At 37.3% G+C, this 13,701-nt stretch overlaps 1 protein-coding gene across 1 annotated transcript in view; it reads left to right on the top strand.

Moving 5' to 3' along the window:
- Positions 1 to 13,701, top strand: part of INPP4A (inositol polyphosphate-4-phosphatase type I A) — an 82,313-nt gene that overhangs the window by 23,200 nt on the left and 45,412 nt on the right. The window contains exons 9-13 of the mRNA XM_015830673.1: positions 1,817 to 1,907; positions 3,237 to 3,384; positions 6,555 to 6,685; positions 9,411 to 9,515; positions 10,909 to 11,017. Coding sequence (XP_015686159.1) covers positions 1,817 to 1,907; positions 3,237 to 3,384; positions 6,555 to 6,685; positions 9,411 to 9,515; positions 10,909 to 11,017 — 584 coding nt within the window. The remainder of the gene's footprint in view (positions 1 to 1,816; positions 1,908 to 3,236; positions 3,385 to 6,554; positions 6,686 to 9,410; positions 9,516 to 10,908; positions 11,018 to 13,701) is intronic.

Raw genomic sequence — 13,701 nt, 5'->3', positions numbered from 1 at the left:
ACTCTCTGTGGGAGCGTATCGGCCGGTGGGAGGTAATCTGTGGCAGAAGGCGGTCTCGGAGGTAACCAGGTCCGATGCCATGGCGCGCTTTAAAGGTGATAATCAGCACCTTGAAGCGCACTCGGAAGACCACAGGCAGCCAGTGCAGCTCGCGCAGCAGCGGCGTTACATGGGAGCGACGAGTCGCTCCCATCACCTTGCTTTCCTTATTATGTTTTCAATAAATCTAAGACAACTTTTTCATGTTAGATGTAAATTATTGGTGATTTTTTTTAATTGTTTTCCTTTCAGGCAAATACAATATATCTTAGGAACTGAGGAAACTTAGGCAGGGCAATTTGCAACACTGGTGATAGGAATCTGTTATTTGTCAAGTTTCTGAATTTCTAGTGTAGTGCCACCCCTGAAAGGACTGCTGAAGTCCGGGTTCTCCTGGCCTTCTTGGTCTGGCTGCCGGTTCAAGGAGTCCCTTACTTGGGCACCTCTGCTTGACAGAGACACAAGGTGCGGTGGTACTCAGTCTCTGTTGGCAGCAACTCACGTGAGGTAATGATGATCAGTCTCTCAGCAGGCAGCTCATGTGAGGTGATGGCGGTCAGTCTCTCTCAGCAAGCAGCTTACATGAGGTGATGATGGTCAGTCTCTGTCAGCAGCAGCTCATGTGAGATAGTGATGGTCAGTCTCTCGCAGACAGTTCACGTGAGGTGATGGTGGTCAGTCTCTCAGTAGGCAGCTCACGTGAGATGATGGTGGTCAGTCTCTGTCAATAGGCAGCTCACATCTCTGGCAGCAGCAGCTCACGTGAGATAATGGTGGTCAGTCTCTCGCAGGCAGCTCACATGAGGTGATGATGGTCAGTCTCTCTCAGCAGCTCACAGGAACCTCCCTTATTCTATCTCCTCTTCTCTTTCTGGCCTTTCCCCACTGAAACCTCTCCTTCTCTATTCCCCCCTCTCTGTCAGGCTTGCCCCACAGAAACCTTTCTCTTGCCTCTTCTCTCTCCATCTGGCTTGCCCCACAGAAGCCTCTCTCTTTTCTCTTTCCTCTCCATCCAGCTTGCCCCACCAAAAAGAATAAAGCCCAGCCAACCTCCTCCCTTACTCTCCCTCTGTCCAGCTTGCCCCACCCAAAAAGAATAAAAACTCCATCAACCTCCTACCTCGCTCTCCCTCCGTCCAGCTTGCCCCACTGAAAAAGAATAAAATCAACCCAGCCAACCTCCTCCCTCATTCTCCCCCCGTCCAGCTTGCCCCACCGAAAAATCCCGATCCCCCAGCCAACCTCCTCTTCCTTTTTAATCCCTCCCCGCTCTTCTCCCCGCCTCTTCCCTTTTACTTCCGGGCGGCATCCCATTGCCAGCCGCAGCGGAGGCCGCTGGAGCTCCAGACCTCCATGCTGAATCGGCAGAGCTCCAGCAGATCCCCCCAGCCAATGCCGACCCTGCCCCAGCTCCTCTTTCCGCTACACTAGGTTGCATCTTCAGTTTGAGAATCTGGCTTAAATATAAATCTTATAGCAATAGCACTTAGACTTATATACCACTTCACAGTACTTTACAGCCCTCTCTAAGCAGTTTACAGAGTCAGCATGTTGCCCCCAACAATCTGGGTTCTCATTTTACCAATCTCGGAAGGATGGAAGGCTGAGTCAACCTTGAGCTGGTGGGACTCGAACTGCCAAACTGCTGGTAGTCAGGAGTCAACAGAAATAGCCTGCAGTATTGCATTCTAACCACTAACCAGAGCTCTTATAAATGATGATGCTTGATTACACTGTATTCATAATTCATGTATTTTTCTGTTTGCTTTTTTTTCAGACTGTGCTACCAGTTGATGAAAGTTTGACAGAGTCCTTAGGAATCCGATCCAAATATGCTTCCTTACGAAAAGATGCACTATTAAAATCTGGTAAATAGCTTCTTAAATGGATGAGTATTCTTTATCTTAATTTAGCTTTTTCCAGTCCATCCTCATGCCTGTTCTTCCAGATATTATTTCAGTGTTTATGTACTCAGATTGACCAGACAAAGGATTTTGCAATTTGGCTTTGTGGAGAGAAGAGAATCAGTGAATATTAACATCATCAATGTTAAGGGGATTGATCAGAGCTGACTTGGTGGAACAGAGTGAATAAATACTGAAGAGGAAAAGCTCCAAGCTGCATTATTTTTATGATTTTCAAATCTTTAAAGGTGTGCTACACCACAAATTTAACTATATAAAAGCATTTGGATATGTCTACGTCTGCATTATGATCATTCAGTTCATCTACATGCAGAAATGATTAAAATCATTGTTTGCATGCAGACTTCTATTCTAAGTAATAATATTTTTCCAGGATTTCACTGAAATCTCTTAGATTAAAAGGTGGGAGGGGAGGGAGACAGCAGAGTTCATTTCACCAGAAGTTGTTGGCCTAGATTGCAATCCAGATGAAAATACTCATTGATCTACTATACATCTGTCGATGCTTAAGAGATCTCTGGGTTTTTTCGATTGGCTGCAAGCTTTGTGCTATTTTGAATCTAAGAAGTGCCCTCATCTTTAGGAGGCCATGAGGGTGCAAAAGAAGTTGCGAGCTGAAGGAAACTGATCAGAAGCCTCTAATATGCTTAAAGCTTAGCATCACTGATGTTTCTGTCTTAAATATTATGTAATTAAAAAGGCATTTACATATTGTGAATGCACATGAGTCTGTGTTCTCTTTACATAGTAACAACTATCTCCAGCATAGGTGTTGATTTTAGTTGTCCAACCTTCCTGTTACTTTCTGTTATGTCTTCCTTTTAACTTGAAACATACTGGGCCTCTGGTATCAAAGGCTGGTGCATGGATGGCAGAGTGAATAGAACTGTTCTTCAAACAATGAGTGTTCATAAGTCTACCTTTTGTCTCATCACTAAATGCATTATGCTAACTGAAAAACTGGGAAGACCTAAATATTGCAGTCTAAATATTCATTTGTATGGTCATACAGTACTTAACAATCTTTTCAATATCAACTTGTGTGCATATTGTATCAAAACTCAACTTTCCCTTTCTGCTTTTTGTTGATAGGAATGTACCTTATTAGCTGTGTTTTTAATATGCTTGGAAGTGCTAAGTAGGTTTTAGCATTTCAAGGTTAATAGGGTTTCTAGCCTCTCTAAGCAGTTTGTTAAATTAATGTGTTAGGGGAATGGAGTTTGCATGGCCTAATTGCAATGAAGTACTTACTTACGTGTTTTAATATTTTAGTGTTTGGAGGTGCCATTTGTCGGATGTATCGTTTTCCTACCACTGATGGCAACCATCTGAGGATTTTGGAGCAAATGGGAGAGAGTGTGCTCTCTTTACAGATTCCCAGGCAATTTGTGAAATTGCTGCTAGAGGAAGATGCTGCAAGGTAAAAATCATTGCAATAAAGTTTTAACTGTTAGTGCTAATGAGTAAATACAATATTAAGGCAAACAATTCAGCTTTGTACAATGCCTACAGTGATTAGCTGACACCTTTTATTTCTTTTCCTGATTGTGTCTATAAATATTTAACCATGCCTGTAAGTAATTGGTACGCTGGAAAATAATGTAGCACAATACCTGTTTATTCTATACTGTTACAGGATAGAAAAGGCAATGATAGCTCTGGTTTATGACATTTGACGGAACGTTGTTGGGAGTAGTATTGGATCTTTTAATGGTGTTTAATACCATTGATACCATTGACCTTGGTATCCTTTGGATTGTTTTCAGAGTTGTAAACTGGGTGTGATTGTTTTGTTCCTACCTCAGTGGTGACTAACAATCCATAGTCATGGGAATCACTTTTTGAGCCCTTGCAAACTGAAGTGTTGAGAATTTTAGTGTTCTTATTTCTCCACGTTAATTAATATATACATGAGACTGACTGGAGAAATCATGTTATGATTCAGAGATCAGAGTTATGATTTAGGTCATCAGTATGGAGCTGATACCCAGTTTTATATTACCCATCAAGCTGAGCCAAAGATGTTGTAAAACTGGTACCCGAGGTTGGTGAGGATGTGGATGGGAAAAACAAGACTGGATTAAATCTCACCAGGGTCATGTGATTTATATTTGGATGCTTGGCAACTGATTCATATTTATGATGGTCACAGTGTCCCAGGGTCATGTGATCCCCTTTTGCAACCTTTTGTCAAGCAAAGTCAGTGGCAGGGCTGCTGGTGGCCAAGTGCTAAGGCGGGACTTCCTTCCCTCCCTCCCTCCTTCCCTGCCTCTCTCTTTCTCATTCCCATCTCCTTTTGAAGGAAGAATCTGAAACACCCCCCCATATTTTTCCTCTTCCATATATTTATCAAACAAGGAAAAGCCTCCAGAGACAGAAAAGACAAGCCGCTGAGTGAATTAGCTTTAAAAAGCGCATTCCCCTTTAAGAATTAGTTACTGGCTAGAAAGAAAAGTTAAGGAGCTGGCAGCCAGCACATAAGGAAGAAAAAAAATGTAGTAAGTACTGGCTGCCTTAGCTCCATTCATAAGTAAAGGAATGCTACAGACAAAATCCATTCAGGAGAAAAATACTTTAAAATCTCTTGCAGCAAAACTTACAGCTAACAATAGCAGAGCAATAGAATCTAACATGAGACATCAGCCATCAGCCAAGTAGAAATTGCCAAACACTCCTTAAGAACCCAAAGCCCACATTGCACAAATCCCAGAACTTCAAAGTCTCAAAAGACATAAAAATCCTTCCACTCTCCCAGTTTGTTGTTCAGCTGAAATGGCACTTTGCTTCTGCCATTAAACGTCTCCTCTTTCTCATTGCCATCTCCCTCCCTACCTCTGTGCTCACCTCCAGCTGATGCTGCCTTTCTTCATTCCTCATGAAGGGTGACCCCTCCCCCACTGTGTTTCTTGCCTGTTTGTTGCTGCCAGCACAGATGGCTGCCACAGAAGTTGTAGATCGGCTCATGGCCGGCCTGCTTGATCTCCTCTCCTCTCTCCCCCACCCTCCTCCTTTCTCCTTCTACAGCTGACTCCACCTCCTCCCAAGGCTGCTTCTTTTTCTCTCACTCCCTCTCCCACCCAAACTGCCTCCTTTTATAGCCTCTCCTGTCTCTGCCCCCTCCTCCTTTCTCTTCTGGGTTAGCCGGAAGTGAGCCTGCGGCCTTTGCCTCGCCCCAGCCACACTGCAGCTCCGGAGGACTCTCTCACAGTAAGTCCTGCGCTGCACTGGCTCGTTCCCTCCCCCACTACACTTGGTTGGGCAGGGCTGCGTACCACCTGCCACGTGCTAATGTACCACAGGTACACCAGTTGAAAAGCCCTGTTGTAGAGGACAATTTGCCCTCCATTTACTTACATACTTACTGAAAAACAAGAAAGTCCAGTTGCCTCTTGAAAAACCACCTTTGGGACAACCATGACCTGGATGACTTAGAATCTCCGTAGATATTTGATAGAAGTGTTTTTTAAAAAGCGAACAGAATACTGTGTAATTAGGATATAAGAATTATAGAGACTTTAATAGTGAATCTATTATACTAGTAGAATACAAAGGATGGGGAAAATCCATTTGATTTTCATTTTTATATGAAGCTGCCCTGTCTGAGCTTTTCAAACCTGTATTTGACACTTGTGTATCGAAATCTTTTTTTTTTCCAGAATTTTGCAATATGGTGCAAAAGAGATACGTGAGATGGCAGACATATAAACATGATAAATAAATAAGCAAAAGTACAAGCAGAAACCATGTATTGCATTTTTGTGTAACCTTTTTTCTATTAAATAGTTGTGATGTTACTATGTATGTTATTATCTAAGCCTCTATTATTTGTATTTACATTGGAATTCACACTCTGGCAGAAAAAGCAACATTTACAAAAAAACTTACAAAATTACCAACACATTTAAACACATTTATAAAAACATTATTTGGCTTGTGAGCATAAGTTTGGAAATGTGAGAACATAATTTGAAAATCCTATAAATGCTTTTAGGCCTAATTCTACTTCACATATTTAGAAAAAAAGCTATGTATTACATCTCCTTAATGAAGGTAGAGATATTGACAGTTCTTCTGAAGGTTTTATTGCATTTCTGCTATTCAGTGTTTACAAATGGAGATAACCAGTTTTCAGATGTTAGAGGGAATCCCCCATCCTTATACAAAAAATGAAAATAAGGCAGAAGCATCTTCTCCCATCATTGTATTTCCACATTTAGAAAATTTTGCTTGACTAAATTCTGTTCTAAAGCTGTTATTGGCATGGAAACTTGTCAGATGCACTTGATATCCATCAGTTCCACTTAATAGTGGAAAATGGAATAATTAAACAGTTAAGGATATGAACGTGGTTAATATTTGACCTTTCTCCATGTAAGGACAAAGTAATTTATGAAAAATATTTATAAGAATAATGGCGCTTTAACATATGCTTCAAAAAAGCTCAAAATGTATTCTAATTAAAATAAAATGTTTAAATAGTTCATGGTTAGGCTTGAATAGATAGTTTTAAAAGGCGACGAAGATATATTGTTTTTCATTTAGTATACAGCTGATGTAATAGTATTTCATTGTCTTTGGATGTTTTGGTAGGATTTGTGAACTTGAAGAACTGGGAGAGTTGTCCCCTTGCTGGGAAAGTCTTCGTCGGCAAATAGTCACTCAGTACCAAACAATTATTCTGACCTATCAGGACAACCTGACAAATCTTCATCTGTATAAAGGTAGATACTTCAGACCTATTTTATAATGGTTTTGAAATCACCAGCTGTAGATATTGTCGCCTTTTCGTTAGAAGATTGCTGTTTAAATGTACTCTTCATATAGACACAATTGCATACATTCATAGTAACTTTTCTGTTTGCTTATATCTGTTTCACCAGGATGGGTATAGGAGGGAATGTGGAATCTTGTTTACTATCCATACCATACATACTAGCTTTCTTTGTCCAGGAAGTTTGGAAGTGGATATAGAAGAAGAATTCTATAAATATAGGGGCAGTTTATGCATTCAGTATGAATAAAAGGCAATAGAAGCACAAAGTAAAATAGTAATGGATCTAGTTGCTACAAAAAAAAAATCACTAAAACATTTTGAAATGCCATTAAAAGCAAAAGAACAGCAGATATCTTTATGTCAAAAATAAATCAGAAATGAGTCTGTATATACACTAAGGTGGAGGAAGAACAGAAAGAGTGCTATGAATCATACTGGGATTTGTAGCTTACAAATAAATGAACATTTTTTTTAAATAAATGAACAATTTGTCTTACTTTTTTAAATTGCATTTTCTTATTTGGGTTTTTGCATGGAATTCTAATCTTTAAACAACAATACCTTTCTGCTAAATTAGATAGAGCAGGAACAGCTACATGAATATCTTTACAATATTGGACTTCTTCAATTTTACTTAAGAAAAAAGGAATACAAGTAAGGGATGCTGAACATTATAATAAAGTCTACTACTTTTCATTCTACTGGCAGTTTTTAAACACACTTTGCCCATTAAAGCCACTTCCAGTATTGGAGCGCAGTTGAAGAAGAAATGGTTGGACAAAATACTGTAACTGTGAGGAGTGATTTGGACTTGCCATTAATGTGGCTCTTTTGCCATTGCAAATAAAAGTCCAGATTTTAAAAAGTCAGGTTTGTATATACTGGGACAATGTTTTTTGGCATCTGGCCTCTGTATACCACCACACTGAATTTGAAATGAAACACTCAAGACGTGAGTGCAGTGAAGACTTTCAGCTTTAATTCAAGGACTTTGACAAAAATGTTTTTATTGGTAATTTCTCATCTAGGCAAGGCTTATTTTAAAGTCTTCTGATTGAACACAAAATACTGGAATGGGGCTGAATATTCCCAAACCTCCATCATTGCCCCAATAAAGACCCGAGTCTATGTTGTTCTTCACATTTAGCCATTAATTATACAAAGTGATGGATGTCAGGTCTGATTTGTCATTTAATTGGTGATTCTGAAGATATTTTCAAATTTTATTTATTTATTTGAGTTTGTTAGCTATCTACCTCAATAGGATAGGGGGACATGCATCATATGACTTAAAACAATTTAAAATAATTAAAAGAATACAAAATAAATATATATGGCACCAAGTAAAACTATTACTATGGAGCCTAATGCAGCCAGAACCCTACCATACTCGGGGCCCTAGATCCCGGGCTTACAACCAAATATTCATGACCTTACAAAAGCCAAGAGGGTTGGGGTCATCCTCCTATCTGAAGGGAGAATATTCCAGGGGCAGGGGCTATGGCAGAGAAGGCACATCTCCAAATTGATAGCTTTTGCCAGGTTGATGAAAACATTTGTCCTAAAATAAAGGGAAAGCAGCAATAACAAAGGAAAATCAAGAGATGGAAAGGCTTTGCAGAATGAAGCTTAAAAGCAACACATCAAGGATGGATGAGTATTGTGGCAAAGAAATGCTTTGTTTGCATAAGCTTTATTCCTGTAAAATCCCAGAGCCAACATTTTATAATGTTAACATTTCCAAATAAATGACAATAAAATGTATGCCCTGTTAGAAGGATTCACAGCAAAAAAGCATTATCTTTTTTTGTATGTCCTTTATTAGTCAGCATTCAAAACTTTTCACATTGCTTTTAAAGGACTAAGTTGAAAGTATGAAATTTGGCAAATCTTTCCATTTATCTTCTAAATATTTAAGCCTTTAAAATGTAGCATTGCTATTATGTCTGAATATTTTTTGAAAAAGTCTTAAAGTATTCTAAAATTATCTTCATGCTTTTACCATCAATTTTACAAAAATATTCTGCATGTCTGTAGTCCAAAATGCTCTATAGATAGCACTAAAACAGTATCTTAATGGTATATTTTCTCTATTTGCTTTCTTGAACATATCAGTTACATTTATTTTTCCGTCAAAAAGGTATATTGGAAATTCTTAGATAATTGTTTAATCCGAAAAGAACCATAGGCCATATTTCTATTGTATTTCAAGTTTGGAAATATCAGAGAATGAACTATGACTGCAATGAACAATTCAGTGAATACAAGCACAATCACTAGCACTGATGATATTACCTAGTTTGGGTAATGAAACAAACAACCAAGCTCAGAAACCACCAAAGACTCCATAATTCAACCTTCTTTTCTATTGGAAACATAATTATGTAATTTGAGAGACTGTAATGGTGGTTATTAGCTACAACATCCTGAAGCAAGTCTACCTTCTTTTAAACAAAAAATAGTTTTGAACAAGTACCACCGGAACAGTTTCCCATGGGGATTGGAATTGGAAGCATGACTATTCATTCTGACTTGTGATTAAATAAAGGAATTACAATTGCTGATCTATTTATCATTTTATTATTGTTCTTTATGGTCACTTTTCTGTTCAATAATTATATTTCTGGGAAGTGAATATACAAAAATTGATGTTTTTCTATTCATTTCTCCAGGACCATCATTCAAAGCAAGTAGTCTGAAGGGTGATAAAAAGCTTGAATTCATGCCTACAAATTTACACATACAGCGAATGAGAGTTCAGGATGATGCAGGATCAGGTATTGTTATGCTTCTTAATACATTTTAAACATATTAGCAAGCTCAGTTCTCCACGTGTGAATCTTTATTTTTCATTAGCAGCATGCTACATACAAGTTTCAGAAGAAGAAAAGTCTTTAGAGCCTAATGAAAATTAAGCCTATTTGGTATATTTCTGAAATTGAAGGATCAAGAAATGGAATATGTGCTTGACCGGCTAAATCCCTAAGTATGCTTTGTGCTGTGGCAGAGGCCACTTGTTGTTTCTTTTTTTTAAGAAAACATATTTTTTCTGGTCTTATTCTTCTTTTGCTCATGCAAGTTAGGTGGCCTTTGTTCTTGATTCTCTTGGTAGTAGGGTAAAGAAAATGAGAGAGTTGGAAAAGGTTTTATATTTTGTTTAGAGGTTTGAAGCATATTGGATATTTGCTGGTTAGAACAAGTGGCTTGTGCTGTAAACTGATGAATGAAGAAGGTTGCGAACTTTTAACCACCAAGGAATGGACACCTGTACTTGGTAGGAAACCTTGGGATTTTAATTGAGAGGCATTGATACTACTTGGCATTTTCCTCAGCAGTGATACTAACTGTGGCTTTCTGTGGCCTTTGCCATTTACAAATTATATTATTCTGCTTTTCATTGGAGGGAAATGGAATATCCCAGAAAAATCTAAATTGTCTTCTTATTCAAGTGATAAGAATCCCTGGATTAAACTGCACTATTTTAACACATCTTTTTACAGTATAACAAAATTGAAATTTTTGCCAGGGTAGGCCTCTAAAAATTGTGAGTATTTTCCAATGGAAGAAAATGACCATCTTTGCAAAGAAATGTTCATGTGTAGCTATCTTCTCCATTGAGCACCTTACAGAGAAGTACAGGCAATTTAGAATGTCTATCCTTAGCTGTTGACTTTCTTCATGAAATAATATAAATTTCTCTTACGTAATTCTCAGACCAAATGAAGAATGTTCTAATGGTTACATTCTTGGCAGGTATTGTTGAACACAGGGAGACTGTCCGCATAACTAGGCATCTACTCAGTAATCAGTTCTCACATCTTATGGATGTGTGTTTCCAGTGATATCCTGTGGCCTATAACAAAAATACAAGAAATGGCATTGCTGTTTAATAGAAAGGAAAGTCTTACAGTTCATATATTGTTGGATCCTGATATAATTGATATAAGGAATTTCCTGTGCTAGAAATAACTGATGCAGGAATGTCACTTTGTACTAGATTTAAAGATAACTTAATGCAATTCTCAGAATTTCTAAAGAATTTATAAGCTTTATAGAGAGTGTTGTTGGTTCTTTAAAATATGGTTGTTGGTTTCTTTGCATATTTGCATTCTAAGACAAGATGACAGGAATTCTCACTGCATCTTTTTCCCTGTCATTTGTAATGTTTAGATGAGAATTATGACATTGTAACTATAGGAGCACCAGCAGCTCACTGCCAGGGCTTTAAATCTGGAGGTCTGCGGAAAAAGCTGCATAAATTTGAAGATGCAAAAAGACAGTAAGTGGCATGTTGAAAGCACACCCTTTTTGTGACTCTAGTTTTGTAAAAAATACAATGCCATTCCTTCTTTTCTCTTTTATCCACACATAGAAAGTTTCAACCAAATTAGCAATTAGAGATGCCTTATGTGAAGAATTTAGAAGAATGATTTCCCTTTTTAAATCAATGTATTTCAGCTTTCAGTAGATTTTTCTGTTTAATCACATATAACAACTTATGAACCATGCATTGGTGCTTGGTAGGGTTAGGGACTTCCCTTGAAATTTTGTGCAAGACTCTTTGATCTGAGTTGCTAAATTTTGAAAAAGTACTTCCTTCCATGTCCCTCTGTGTTCCTGGTTCTGTTGTTTTACCACCACCACCCTATTTGAAGATCTTTTGGGATACTACCTCCAGAGGAGGAAGCACGTTGGTGACCTTGTCTGAATTTAGAAATAAGGAGGATTGGCTTTTTAGTACTTGAATGAGAGACTGGCCAGACAGAACCAGACTGTAGGCTAGACCAGGAATTTTTCTTTTAAGAGAAACATTTTTGAAGAAGGCAAAGTTAAATAGTTTCTTCTGTGTGCCTTCAAATAAACTATTATTCAAGAGCAGACCGAACCTTCTCTTCCTTTACTTTTCTCCTTTTTTGCTATTGAGATGAATGATTCCATGTTTATTTATTTTATTTTTGCAATTTTGAGGCCTGATGATTCTGAACGGCTTACAATTAAAAAAGAAAGAAAAACATACAAAAAAACCACAGGTTCATGTTACCATGTGCAAGCTGTTGTTTGCATGGTTCTAATCCTGTGAGCTGCTCCCAATAGAAACTATAGTATAAAACTGAAATGGTGTATGCCCATAAGAAAAGAGAGGAAGGAAAGTCTAAAACACCTGTAGTCAGGTGTTATGAGATGTATAAAGCATTCCCATATGATGTTATTCAGAGATGGTGGCTCTAGTAGTCAAAGCCATAGGAGAAGAAGGAGGTCAAGTGGATAACATTAATAGCTGGGAAGCTTTCATAAATGAATTTCATATATGAAATTATTTGAAACTTGGAAACACTCTTATGCAATTTCCCTACAGATGGAGAGGAATTTAAAGGATGCAGCAGTGGGTTCAAAACAGGTCACGTGGATATATGAGATATTTTCACAGATTTGAAATAAGTGCTAGCTGTTGCAGTGAGCAGAGGAATTAATTTAGCCTTTAATTTTATCTTTTTGGATATCAGAGATTTTAATCAACTATAAGAATATGCAAGCACTGAAACCACTAAGCTTGTCAAACATTAATAACCTGCAGATTCTGTTAATGTTCAGGGTACCTTTGTTAAAGAAGATTGAAGAAAAATATCCTGGAAGATTCTTAGAGGCTTAAATACCATATTGTATCATGAATATATCATTTTCTATTATTTTCAGGAGTAGAGTCATCCTGCCTTAGCTATATTGCCTTTATATTCTTAATTTAAAAATAGGGAATTCGCAGGAACAAAATAGTTGGACACTTCTAGACTGATGTTTTGTTGCTTTAAATGCTGCCAAATCAGATATAGTTTTCCACCCACAAAACTTGTCCAATAAATAATGATATTCTAAGTAAGTCAGAATTAAATTTAGGCTGACACCTTCTATCTGCACTTTATTTTAGTTTCATATCTTAAATCACTGCTTATTTTTAGTCTGTGTTACTTGCATCACTTTTAATAATAGCTACAGAAAAAAATATGTCATCTACCAGGCAATGGGTAAATTTTCCCTTAGAAGGATCTTATTTAGAAAAATTACAATGTACCTATTATTTGATAATTCTTCAAGTAACTTGGTTGCCATATTAATTGCTTCTATTAAAAATAATCAATATAGCTTTTTAGATAAGCTATGCAGATCTGTCTGCATATTTTGTCTTTTTGACATCTTGTAATATATATCATTTTTGTATTCCTATGTTACATAGTGGGCAGTGTGACCATTTTTCATATCCAGTGAAATTCTATTCTGAGATCAGTTAGTTCATTGTTATGGTCAATGACCAGAATTCCATTTAAAAAGCTAAAAATTATTTTTTTAAAAAATGAAAGTAGATAAACTAACAATAGCTAAATTATTAGTAAGATTCATTACAGCAGGATTTACAAACAGTAAAATGTGATTATATCCAAAGAATCATATTGATAGGCTAGTAGCAATTGTACAAAATATAATTCTGAATATTTGTTTGAAATACAGGTATCAGCATTGAACCAGGGTGGAACTTATATGTTGACTGTTAATTTTATATTTGTTCTTTTTTCTTTTCATTTTTTTTGGTCTTGTGTGTAATTCTAGTTTTGTTGTTTTTATTCTGTAGTTTGTATCATACATACATACATACATACATACATACATACATACATACATACATATAGGAATCACCTTTTTAGCTTTAGAATCTTAAGTAACACACACACACACACACACACACACACACACACACACACACACACACACACATATATATATATATATATTGGTAATTAAACTGAATATATGATCCCTGGGTGCATCCATGCCAAACAAATAAAATAAAACGAACACCAGGGTAAAATAATCAAACTCTAGGAGTTTAATGTTACAGTACCAAACGCCAAGCTTTCGTCAGCATTCTGCTGACATCATCAGGGCTTAAACGGTCAGTCTATGGGAGAGTTT

Source organism: Protobothrops mucrosquamatus, unplaced genomic scaffold (assembly GCF_001527695.2).
Source record: "Protobothrops mucrosquamatus isolate PMUCROS unplaced genomic scaffold, P.Mucros_1.0 scaffold_19, whole genome shotgun sequence".
NCBI lineage: Eukaryota > Metazoa > Chordata > Lepidosauria > Squamata > Viperidae > Protobothrops > Protobothrops mucrosquamatus.
This window is presented reverse-complemented; position numbering and strand designations above follow the sequence as displayed.